The sequence below is a fragment of the Bufo bufo genome, chromosome 5 (genome assembly GCF_905171765.1).
Source record: "Bufo bufo chromosome 5, aBufBuf1.1, whole genome shotgun sequence".
NCBI classification, from domain to species: Eukaryota; Metazoa; Chordata; class Amphibia; order Anura; family Bufonidae; genus Bufo; species Bufo bufo.
Genome location: NC_053393.1, coordinates 4,750,951 through 4,763,929, shown reverse-complemented (window position 1 = coordinate 4,763,929; position 12,979 = coordinate 4,750,951). Strand labels below are relative to the sequence as shown.

The following is a 12,979-nucleotide window of genomic DNA, read 5'->3' as shown; positions in this document are numbered from 1 at the left end:
GAACATGTCCAATTCTTGCCTATATTTTCGGACAAGACTAAGCATTTCTATCATAGAGAATGATGTTCCATTCCGTAAAATGCAGAAGGCATATGGTACAGGTCACAGAGCATGCTCACTGCACTCTCCCATAGAACCCAGTAGGTGCTCCTCCTCCCTGCACAATGACCTCTGTACAGGTCACAGAGCATGCTCACTGCACTCTCCCATAGAACCCAGTAGGTGCTCCTCCTCCCTGCACAATGACCTCTGTACAGGTTACAGAGCACATTCACGGCACTTTCCCATAGAAACCAGTATTTGCTCCTCCTCCTCCCTGCACAATGACCTCTGTACAGGTTACAGAGCATGTTCACTGCACTCTCCCATAGAACCCAGTAGGTGCTCCTCCTCCCTGCACAATGACCTCTGTACAGGTCACAGAGCACTCACTGCACTCTCCCATAGAAACCAGTAGGTGCTCCTCCTCCCTGCACAATGACCTCTGTACAGGTCACAGAGCACACTCACTGCACTCTCCCATAGAACCCAGTAGGTGCTCCTCCTCCCTGCACAATGACCTCTGTACAGGTCACAGAGCACACTCACTGCACTCTCCCATAGAAACCAGTATTTGCTCCTCCTCCTCCTCCCTGCACAATGACCTCTGTACAGGTTACAGAGCACGCTCACTGCACTTTCCCATAGAAACCAGTATTTGCTCCTCCTCCTCCCTGCACAATGACCTCTGTACAGGTTACAGAGCATGCTAACTGCAATCTCCCATAGAACCCAGTAGGTGCTCCTCCTCCCTGCACAATGACCTCTGTACAGGTTACAGAGCACATTCACTGCACTTTCCCATAGAAACCAGTATTTGCTCCTCCTCCTCCCTGCACAATGACCTCTGTACAGGTTACAGAACATGTTCACTGCACTCTCCCATAGAACCCAGTAGGTGCTCCTTCTCCCTGCACAATGACCTCTGTACAGGTCACAGAGCACTCACTGCACTCTCCCATAGAAACCAGTAGGTGCTCCTCCTCCCTGCACAATGACCTTTGTACAGGTCACAGAGCACACTCACTGCACTCTCCCATAGAACCCAGTAGGTGCTCCTCCTCCCTGCACAATGACCTCTGTACAGGTCACAGAGCACACTCACTGCACTCTCCCATAGAAACCAGTATTTGCTCCTCCTCCTCCCTGCACAATGACCTCTGTACAGGTTACAGAGCATGCTAACTGCACTCTCCCATAGAACCCAGTAGGTGCTCCTCCTCCCTGCACAACGACCTTTGTACAGGTCACAAAGCACACTTACTGCACTCTCCTATAGAACCCAGTATTTGCTCCTCCTCCTCCTCCCTGCACAATGACCTCTGTACAGGTTACAGAGCACGCTCACTGCACTTTCCCATAGAAACCAGTATTTGCTCCTCCTCCTCCTCCCTGCACAATGACCTCTGTACAGGTTACAGAGCATGCTAACTGCAATCTCCCATAGAACCCAGTAGGTGCTCCTCCTCCCTGCACAACGACCTCTGTACAGGTCACAGAGCACACTTACTGCACTCTCCCATAGAAACCAGTATTTGCTCCTCCTCCTCCCTGCACAATGACCTCTGTACAGGTTACAGAGCATGCTCACTGCACTCTCCCATAGAACCCAGTAGGTGCTCCTCCTCCCTGCACAATTCCCCTTACTGTAATGAGCCCTGCACAACAATAGCATTATATCTTTCAATAGAAGTCTGAGTTGGGGGGCACCATTTCCAAACAGCACAACCATCTGTGTACACGTCACAAAGCACGCCCACAATGCTCTTAGAAGTCAGAAGGTTATAGAGACTGCTAAGCTTGACCTCCCTGCCCGTAACACTCAAAAAGGTGATGAGGGCAGGTCAGATCCCCCTCCCTGCAGCTTTCATAGAGCATGCCCACAACACTTTGCCACAGAGGTGAGATTCTGCAGCCCGCTGGACACCAGCAGAATTGTGACAGCAGCTCTGGACATGAGCGGAGAAATCTTATGATAGAACAGAAGAATGCAAATGCAGCTCTGGATGTCACTGGAGGAAACACGATTTATCAGCAATAGGATCCCAGGAATGAATCCGACCATGGGAGGACGGGGACGTGGAGGAAACCCTCTGAGAACAGAGAAGCTCCAACACAGATACTTTCAGTGACTTCCAATGTGAAGAACGTGAGCCCTATATGGACGGGCAGAACTGTGGATGCAGCTCTGGATGGGACTAGAGATGAAGACGTGATGTAGTGCAGCTCTGGATGGGACTGGAGCAGAAAACATGACATAGCAGTGCAGTGACCACATGTGTAATGTAAAGTAAACTTTATTGTTTGTGAGCCACAAAATAAAGTTCTTTGGTTGTACAAATATCACTAGTTACAGCCTCAGAGTCTCCCCTGAGGTGTAGTGCTGAGGAAGAGGCCGAGGAAGACCCCAAATCCTCGCCCCGATATGAGAGAGGCTCAGTAATAAGAATTCATAGAAAACCCCTCAGGAGGAAGCAACGTCCGTAACATCGGACCCCATTCACATGCCTGCTCCACGGCTGCAATAAGGCACCACGCAGGGGCTGCCGCCGCCGCCTCTCACCTCGTCCGTGGCAGTGGGGGTGGAGAGATATGGCCTCATCTACATCCTGGGTGCCGATATATTCGCAACGCACCTCAAAAGGCTTCAGAAACAGCAACTTATCCATAAGACTTGGCCGGTGCCTCGCGTCTCCTGCTGGTCACATGACTGGGGATATATGTGGCTCCTTATCCTCTTATTTCATACTGGTGACGTACGAAGGTGAAACGCACGGGGCCCCGAATACAGGGGAGTCATTGATGCTACTGGAGACTGACAGATCCATTAACCCCCTGTGTCCTGGCTGCAGTGGATTTAAAAAAAAATAATAAAAAATCGAATTGAGCAAAGCGCTCCCCTCGATCTGATGTTCGTTAACCCTTCGTGCTGACCTCCGCGTTCCTCGGACTGCCCTCCTGCGATCAGGACACACAAAGTGAACTGACTGGTCGATTTTTTTGTTTGACTGGGAAACTAGGGGATCGCAAAATTGCGAGGCATTGGAGTGACCAGCGGAGTATTGCAGGGGAGCGGTCTTCAGCCGTAGCACAACAACCACTCCCAGCATGCCCTGACCGTGCATAGCGAGAGTTGTACTTTCAACCATTTTATAACGATGCCAAAAAAAAAAAATTTTACCCAAAAAAAAAAAAAAAAAAAAAAAAAGATGAAGGATCGAGAGGCAAGATCTCGGACAGGAGCAGACGGCAGTGATCACAGGCCCCGAGCAGACACACACACACAGTGGCGCCCCCTGGCGCTCATCCACAATCCTGGCCTTGGTGGGAGTTGTAGTTGGGACCTAGCAGAGGACGTTGTGCACACCCATGTGTCTCCACGGTGACAGACTACACACACTCCTCCTGTAGTCCCATCCTGCAGACTCGTCCCTCTATAAGTTACACAAGACTGCAGGATCTGACTACACGTGGGACTTGTTTGTAGTCTGTAACCATGGCGACACTACGAGCTGCACGCCCCAAGGGCATTTGCAGGATTTGTTAAGTTGCTTCTTGGATTAAAAAAACAAAACATGAGAATAAAGTATTTGTAACAGAGTGTTTTGGCTGGGAAGGGGGGGGATTTCGACTGTCCCCCAACTGTCCCGATCTTTATTAGACCCCCCCCTGACTATACTGCCATAACGTGGGCATGCTCTGCCAGGTCGGAGGGGAAGGGGTCAACAAGTAATGCTGGTGTCACTGGTATACGCAAGGTATGCCCAGTGGATGGGATACGTGACCCGCTCTGTGCCAGGGGAAGGCAGCGAGACCACCGGCCGCACACTCACACACTATAAATAAACTCATAAATATACACACCCCGCTCGCTCACACCTACCCCGCTCGCTCGCTCACACACACCTCTGCTATCTCACGCATGAATAAAACTCGCCGTCAAGTCACTGCTGCCTCCATCTTGGGCCCGGAAAACCTCTACAAAAATTCTAAAATTGGAAGACTCGTCTAGGCTACGCGAGGCTCTAAAAATCAGATACAAGTAGTGTCATCACACGGGGGTAAAAACCGGTTATACGAAAATCACCCTAAAAACAACCCTCTAAAAACAGAATGAGACCCCAGTGGGGAGGAGAGGCACCTCTGCCCCACAAAGACTAGAAGGGTGTTCGGAGCGGGACCACCACCCGGGTAATCCCTTCCAGTCAGTGATGCCCACCGGGGCCACTACCTGGAAAATACAAAAAGGCTACCAAGAGGTGGATCCCACTGTGGCCCCCCGGTCATCATCTTAAGAAGCAGGTTATATACAAACTAAGATACACGTTCCATACTACAATCCACGCTCCCCCCCCCTCCCCCACAGTTTCTGCTTTTTGTTTTGCGTCGTGATCCAAAAACCCAATGAGAACAGTCAGTAAGAAGGCAGAGAGCGCCCCCCATCTGTGGACCTGAGGGTGACGGGGGAGCTGCTGATATCAGACGGCCGGCCGCTACAAGTTCTGGTCGTCCGTCCACCGTGCGGAGATTGTGAAACTGCCACCAAAAACCAGAGCAGAAGAAGAGTAAACGCTGCACCAGAAGCTCTAATCAGGACGCGACCCTTCACCGAGCGGGGAGAATGTGGCGAGAACCCCGAAATAATCAGCAGGGGGTGAGCGGCAGGTCTCACAGTGTCTCTGATTAAAGCACTCCACACCGTTGCGGCGCAGGGGGCGGAGTCTTATGCCCCCCAGCCCGCGTGCAGTCTGTGTATCGTGAGTGTTCACAGTGCTGGCCGAGTGTGACAGCGGCGGTCTAGGTGGGGACGGCGGTTTCTAGGCTCCGCCGGGTGTGCCGCAGCTTCCGCTTGTTGCTGTAATTGGCCATTTCCTCCAGTGCTGATGTGTTGGGCGCAGGGATGGGGTTGGGGTCATCGCGTTCCTCCTCGAAATCTTCCAAAGCTTCTTTCTGCTGCTCCTCCGCTTCCTCTAAGCTACAAGGCGCTGCCAACGAGACAGAGAGAGAGCGTAAGGTGAGGGCACAGAGGGGATAAATAAGACCAACCTGACCCCGGTTCTATGTACAGTTGGAGCAGCGTCAGCTGGAGGCTGCAAACAGGTGTCATCCCAGGTGTCTATGGGCGGGTGCCAGGAATAAAGTCCCCAATTCCGATGCAAACCCCCATGTTACGTATACAGAATCCTGTCTCTGCACCGGAGGGACATGCAGCTGGTGCAGGAGATGTTAGGGCCACACCATGCAGAAAGCAGCACACAGTAAACCCTACCCAGTACGCCGAGCGGCCAGGAGGTAGAACGGACAGAGGAAGAGGATCAGTCTGTCACAGAGCAGAAGGACAATCAGAGGACAAAGAAGACAAATGAAGACCTCGCACTCATCACATGTAATCTTATCAGGAGAGAGGTAGGAGATACCATGTCTCCCCTGCACCAGCAGTCCTCTATGTAATCCTGTCATACAGTGTCTCTCCTGCACCAGCAGTCCTCTATGTAATCCTGTCATACAGTGTCTCCCCTGCACCAGCAGTCCTCCATGTAATCCTGTCATACAGTGTCTCCCCTGCACCAGCAGTCCTCTATGTAATCCTGTCATACAGTGTCTCTCCTGCACCAGCAGTCCTCTATGTAATCCTGTCATACAGTGTCTCTCCTGCACCAGCAGTCCTCCATGTAATCCTGTCATACAGTGTCTCTCCTGCACCAGCAGTCCTCTATGTAATCCTGTCATACAGTGTCTCTCCTGCACCAGCAGTCCTCTATGTAATCCTGTCATACAGTGTCTCCCCTGCACCGGCAGTCCTCTATGTAATCCTGTCATACAGTGTCTCCCCTGCACCAGCAGTCCTCTATGTAATCCTGTCATACAGTGTCTCTCCTGCACCAGCAGTCCTCCATGTAATCCTGTCATACAGTGTCTCCCCTGCACCAGCAGTCCTCTATGTAATCCTGTCATACAGTGTCTCCCCTGCACCAGCAGTCCTCTATGTAATCCTGTCATACAGTGTCTCCCCTGCACCAGCAGTCCTCTATGTAATCCTGTCATACAGTGTCTCTCCTGCACCAGCAGTCCTCTATGTAATCCTGTCATACAGTGTCTCCCCTGCACCAGCAGTCCTCTATGTAATCCTGTCATACAGTGTCTCTCCTGCACCAGCAGTCCTCTATGTAATCCTGTCATACAGTGTCTCCCCTGCACCAGCAGTCCTCTATGTAATCCTGTCATACAGTGTCTCTCCTGCACCAGCAGTCCTCTATGTAATCCTGTCATACAGTGTCTCCCCTGCCCCAGCGGTCCTCTATGTAATCCTGTCATACAGTGTCTCTCCTGCACCAGCAGTCCTCTATGTAATCCTGTCATACAGTGTCTCCCCTGCCTCTATGTAATCCTGTCATACAGTGTCTCCCCTGCACCAGCAGTCCTCCATGTAATCCTGTCATACAGTGTCTCCCCTGCACCAGCAGTCCTCTATGTAATCCTGTCATACAGTGTCTCCCCTGCACCAGCAGTCCTCTATGTAATCCTGTCATACAGTGTCTCCCCTGCACCAGCGGTCCTCTATGTAATCCTGTCATACAGTGTCTCTCCTGCACCAGCAGTCCTCTATGTAATCCTGTCATACAGTGTCTCCCCTGCACCAGCAGTCCTCTATGTAATCCTGTCATACAGTGTCTCCCCTGCACCAGCAGTCCTCTATGTAATCCTGTCATACAGTGTCTCCCCTGCACCAGCGGTCCTCTATGTAATCCTGTCATACAGTGTCTCCCCTGCACCAGCAGTCCTCTATGTAATCCTGTCATACAGTGTCTCCCCTGCACCAGCGGTCCTCTATGTAATCCTGTCATACAGTGTCTCCCCTGCACCAGCAGTCCTCCATGTAATCCTGTCATACAGTGTCTCTCCTGCACCAGCAGTCCTCTATGTAATCCTGTCATACAGTGTCTCCCCTGCACCAGCAGTCCTCCATGTAATCCTGTCATACAGTGTCTCCCCTGCACCAGCAGTCCTCTATGTAATCCTGTCATACAGTGTCTCCCCTGCACCAGCAGTCCTCTATGTAATCCTGTCATACAGTGTCTCTCCTGCACCAGCAGTCCTCTATGTAATCCTGTCATACAGTGTCTCCCCTGCACCAGCAGTCCTCTATGTAATCCTGTCATACAGTGTCTCCCCTGCACCAGCAGTCCTCTATGTAATCCTGTCATACAGTGTCTCCCCTGCACCAGCAGTCCTCTATGTAATCCTGTCATACAGTGTCTCCCCTGCACCAGCAGTCCTCTATGTAATCCTGTCATACAGTGTCTCCCCTGCACCAGCAGTCCTCTATGTAATCCTGTCATACAGTGTCTCCCCTGCACCAGCAGTCCTCTATGTAATCCTGTCATACAGTGTCTCTCCTGCACCAGCAGTCCTCCATGTAATCCTGTCATACAGTGTCTCTCCTGCCCCAGCAGTCCTCTATGTAATCCTGTCATACAGTGTCTCCCCTGCACCAGCGGTCCTCTATGTAATCCTGTCATACAGTGTCTCCCCTGCACCAGCAGTCCTCTATGTAATCCTGTCATACAGTGTCTCCCCTGCACCAGCAGTCCTCTATGTAATCCTGTCATACAGTGTCTCTCCTGCACCAGCAGTCCTCCATGTAATCCTGTCATACAGTGTCTCCCCTGCACCAGCGGTCCTCTATGTAATCCTGTCATACAGTGTCTCCCCTGCACCAGCAGTCCTCCATGTAATCCTGTCATACAGTGTCTCTCCCCTGCACCAGCAGTCCTCCATGTAATCCTGTCATACAGTGTCTCCCCTGCACCAGCAGTCCTCTATGTAATCCTGTCATACAGTGTCTCTCCTGCTCCAGCATTACTTTATGTAATCCTTTCATACAGTGTCTCTCCTGCACCAGCAGTCCTCTATGTAATCCTGTCATACAGTGTCTCCCCTGCCTCTATGTAATCCTGTCATACAGTGTCTCTCCTGCACCAGCAGTCCTCCATGTAATCCTGTCATACAGTGTCTCTCCTGCACCAGCAGTCCTCCATGTAATCCTGTCATACAGTGTCTCTCCTGCACCAGCAGTCCTCCATGTAATCCTGTCATACAGTGTCTCCCCTGCACCAGCAGTCCTCCATGTAATCCTGTCATACAGTGTCTCCCCTGCACCAGCAGTCCTCTATGTAATCCTGTCATACAGTGTCTCTCCCCTGCACCAGCAGTCCTCTATGTAATCCTGTCATACAGTGTCTCCCCTGCACCAGCAGTCCTCCATGTAATCCTGTCATACAGTGTCTCCCCTGCACCAGCAGTCCTCTATGTAATCCTGTCATACAGTGTCTCCCCTGCACCAGCAGTCCTCTATGTAATCCTGTCATACAGTGTCTCTCCTGCACCAGCAGTCCTCCATGTAATCCTGTCATACAGTGTCTCCCCTGCACCAGCAGTCCTCTATGTAATCCTGTCATACAGTGTCTCTCCTGCACCAGCAGTCCTCTATGTAATCCTGTCATACAGTGTCTCCCCTGCACCAGCAGTCCTCTATGTAATCCTGTCATACAGTGTCTCTCCTGCACCAGCAGTCCTCTATGTAATCCTGTCATACAGTGTCTCCCCTGCACCAGCGGTCCTCCATGTAATCCTGTCATACAGTGTCTCTCCTGCACCAGCGGTCCTCCATGTAATCCTGTCATACAGTGTCTCTCCTGCACCAGCGGTCCTCTATGTAATCCTGTCATACAGTGTCTCCCCTGCACTAGCAGTCCTCTATGTAATCCTGTCATACAGTGTCTCTCCTGCACCAGCAGTCCTCTATGTAATCCTGTCATACAGTGTCTCTCCTGCACCAGCAGTCCTCTATGTAATCCTGTCATACAGTGTCTCCCCTGCACCAGCAGTCCTCTATGTAATCCTGTCATACAGTGTCTCTCCTGCACTAGCAGTCCTCTATGTAATCCTGTCATACAGTGTCTCTCCTGCACCAGCAGTCCTCCATGTAATCCTGTCATACAGTGTCTCTCCTGCACCAGCAGTCCTATATGTAATCCTGTCATACAGTGTCTCCCCTGCACCAGCAGTCCTCTATGTAATCCTGTCATACAGTGTCTCCCCTGCACCAGCAGTCCTCTATGTAATCCTGTCATACAGTGTCTCCCCTGCCTCCATGTAATCCTGTCATACAGTGTCTCCCCTGCACCAGCAGTCCTCCATGTAATCCTGTCATACAGTGTCTCCCCTGCTCCAGCAGTCCTCTATGTAATCCTGTCATACAGTGTCTCTCCTGCACCAGCAGTCCTCTATGTAATCCTGTCATACAGTGTCTCCCATGCACCAGCAGTCCTCTATGTAATCCTGTCATACAGTGTCTCCCCTGCACCAGCAGTCCTCTATGTAATCCTGTCATACAGTGTCTACCCTGCACCAGCAGTCCTCTATGTAATCCTGTCATACAGTGTCTCCCCTGCTCCAGCAGTCCTCTATGTAATCCTGTCATACAGTGTCTCTCCTGCACCAGCAGTACTCTATGTAATCCTGTCATACAGTGTCTCCCCTGCACCAGCAGTCCTCTATGTAATCCTGTCATACAGTGTCTCCCCTGCACCAGCAGTCCTCTATGTAATCCTGTCATACAGTGTCTCCCCTGCCTCCATGTAATCCTGTCATACAGTGTCTCCCCTGCACCAGCAGTCCTCCATGTAATCCTGTCATACAGTGTCTCCCCTGCACCAGCGGTCCTCTATGTAATCCTGTCATACAGTGTCTCCCCTGCACCAGCAGTCCTCCATGTAATCCTGTCATACAGTGTCTCCCCTGCTCCAGCAGTCCTCTATGTAATCCTGTCATACAGTGTCTCTCCTGCACCAGCAGTCCTCCATGTAATCCTGTCATACAGTGTCTCCCCTGCACCAGCAGTCCTCCATGTAATCCTGTCATACAGTGTCTCCCCTGCACCAGCAGTCCTCTATGTAATCCTGTCATACAGTGTCTCCCCTGCACCAGCAGTCCTCTATGTAATCCTGTCATACAGTGTCTCCCCTGCACCAGCAGTCCTCTATGTAATCCTGTCATACAGTGTCTCCCCTGCACCAGCAGTCCTCTATGTAATCCTGTCATACAGTGTCTCCCCTGCACCAGCAGTCCTCTGTGTAATCCTGTCATACAGTGTCTCCCCTGCACCAGCAGTCCTCCATGTAATCCTGTCATACAGTGTCTCCCCTGCACCAGCAGTCCTCTATGTAATCCTGTCATACAGTGTCTCTCCTGCACCAGCAGTCCTCTATGTAATCCTGTCATACAGTGTCTCTCCTGCACCAGCAGTCCTCTATGTAATCCTGTCATACAGTGTCTCTCCTGCACCAGCAGTCCTCTATGTAATCCTGTCATACAGTGTCTCTCCTGCACCAGCAGTCCTCTATGTAATCCTGTCATACAGTGTCTCCCCTGCACCAGCAGTCCTCTATGTAATCCTGTCATACAGTGTCTCCCCTGCACCAGCGGTCCTCTATGTAATCCTGTCATACAGTGTCTCCCCTGCACCAGCAGTCCTCTGTGTAATCCTGTCATACAGTGTCTCCCCTGCACCAGCAGTCCTCCATGTAATCCTGTCATACAGTGTCTCTCCTGCCCCAGCAGTCCTCCATGTAATCCTGTCATACAGTGTCTCCCCTGCACCAGCAGTCCTCTATGTAATCCTGTCATACAGTGTCTCCTCTGCTCCAGCAGTCCTCTGTGTAATCCTGTTATACAGTGTCTCCCCTGCACCAGCAGTCCTCTATGTAATCCTGTCATACAGTGTCTCCCCTGCTCCAGCAGTCCTCCGTGTAATCCTGTCATACAGTGTCTCCCCTGCACCAGCAGTCCTCCATGTAATCCTGTCATACCATGTCTCCCCTGCACCAGCGGTCCTCCATGTAATCCTGTCATACAGTGTCTCTCCTGCACCAACAGTCCTCCATGTAATCCTGTCATACAGTGTCTCTCCTGCACCAGCAGTCCTCTATGTAATCCTGTCATACAGTGTCTCCCCTGCACCAGCGGTCCTCTATGTAATCCTGTCATACAGTGTCTCCCCTGCACCAGCAGTCCTCCATGTAATCCTGTCATACAGTGTCTCCCCTGCACCAGCGGTCCTCCATGTAATCCTGTCATACAGTGTCTCTCCTTGGCTAAACTAGTAAGAGCTCATCAACAAACCCCATCCCTATATTTACTGAGGGAAATAAGGGACGCTAAGTCACAACTGAATACCATACTTTCTAACAATACAGAAAAAGCACTCCGCTGGACCTCCTCCTATTACTATAGGTATGCCAACAAACCAGATAAAATGTTAGCTCGCCAACTTAAGGCTAAGCAGAAAGTAAATCTAGTCTACCAGATCTGTACACGATCTGGTAGAACTACTACTCACCCGGACATCATTTATGACACTTTCCAATCCTACTATAAACAGCTATACTCAGACCACAATAATAGCCCCAGCAATAGGACTGATAACTTCCTTTCATCCATTCCTCTCCCTAAGGTCTCTCCTACTGCACTAGTAGAACTTAATAACCCCATTACAATGGAAGAAGTGACCTATTCAATCAAAGCCCTAAAACTGGGAAAAGCCCCAGGCCCAGACGGCTACACAGCACTTTATTTTAAAAAATTCTCAGACCAATTAATCCCTTTCATTACTAAATATTGTAACCATTTGCTGCAGGGCTCCACACCCCCAGCCGAGTTCCTAGAGGCCAAAATCACAGTAATTCCCAAACCACACAAAGATCCTCTTCTCCCTTCTAACTATAGGCCCATCTCACTCCTGAATATAGATAACAAACTATTTACTTCCATCCTGGCGCGTAGACTAAATAGACTTCTCCCTGATCTGATTCACAAAGACCAGGTTGGTTTTATCCCGGGCAGGGAGGCTCCAGATAATATAAGAAAAGTGTTGGGTCTTGTCCAAGAGGCAAACAGAACCGTAACCCCAATTGCTCTATTAGCTTTGGATATAGAGAAGGCATTTGATACGGTGTCTTGGACCTACCTCTGGCAGACTCTTTCCCATTTTAACATTAAAGGTCCCTTCCTTTCTGCCATCCAAACTTTATACTCTTCACCACAGGCTAGCCTCAAATTACCCTCATCACATTCGTCATCTATCCCAATCTTTAGGGGAACACGTCAAGGATGCCCCCTATCCCCAGCCCTCTTCGCCTTAGCCATGGAACCGCTAGCAATTAAGATCAGATCTCATCCGGATATAAAAGGGATCTCGGTTGGGGGTGTGGAATATAAACTAAGCCTTTTTGCTGACGACTTTTTGTTGACACTCACCAACCCTGTCATTTCATTCCCCTGCCTTTTATCAGCTCTCAAGTCCTTCTCGACCACATCTGGCCTACTATTAACCAGTCCAAATCTGAACTTTTGTTAAGTAATGTCCCCACTAGAGATTCCGAAATTCTCCAAAGAGGATTCCCATTTCAACACAATCCACATCTCCTCTCATACTTAGGTATATCACTGACGAAAACGCTCAACACCCTATATAAGCACAACTATCTCCCCATATTTGCTCGGATACGGAAAGACCTACAGTCATGGGAATCCCTTCCAGTGTCCTGGGTGGGTAAGATACACATAGTACGAATGGTAGTCCTCCCTCGACTTTTATACCTGTTCCGTGCCCTCCCTGTATCAATCCCAGCGTCTGATCTGAGGGCTCTTCAGGCGGACATCCTTAAATTTATTTGGGCCCATAAACGTGCCCGTATTTCAAAACTGGTAATGTGCCGTCACAAGGCTCATGGAGGCCTTTCAGTACCAAATTTAGCTCAATACTACAAGGCAGCCAGATTAGCGCAACTGTTCCTGACACATCTATCCGAGCAAGCTCAACCTATATGGGTCACCCTTGAGCAGTCGCTGTTTGGCCCGTTCTCCTGGAGAGCCCTCA

The 12,979-nt window shown here is 50.4% G+C and overlaps 1 protein-coding gene across 16 annotated transcripts in view; it reads right to left on the bottom strand.

Annotated features, from left to right (window-relative positions):
* Positions 1–4,236: 4,236 nt before the first annotated feature.
* The window catches only part of SCRIB (scribble planar cell polarity protein), a 140,789-nt gene continuing 132,046 nt past the window's right edge, over positions 4,237–12,979 (bottom strand). For 14 of the 16 annotated variants that reach the window (XM_040432462.1, XM_040432464.1, XM_040432468.1 and 11 more), the window contains 2 exons: positions 4,441–5,024; positions 4,237–4,394 (listed from right to left, as the gene is read on the bottom strand). In XM_040432462.1, the coding sequence (XP_040288396.1) occupies positions 4,837–5,024 (188 nt within the window). In that variant the 3' untranslated portion in view covers positions 4,237–4,394; positions 4,441–4,836. Of the gene's footprint in view, positions 4,395–4,440; positions 5,025–5,308; positions 5,360–12,979 lie in introns of those variants that run through there. The other 2 variants (XM_040432473.1, XM_040432475.1) reach the window with 1 other exon arrangement.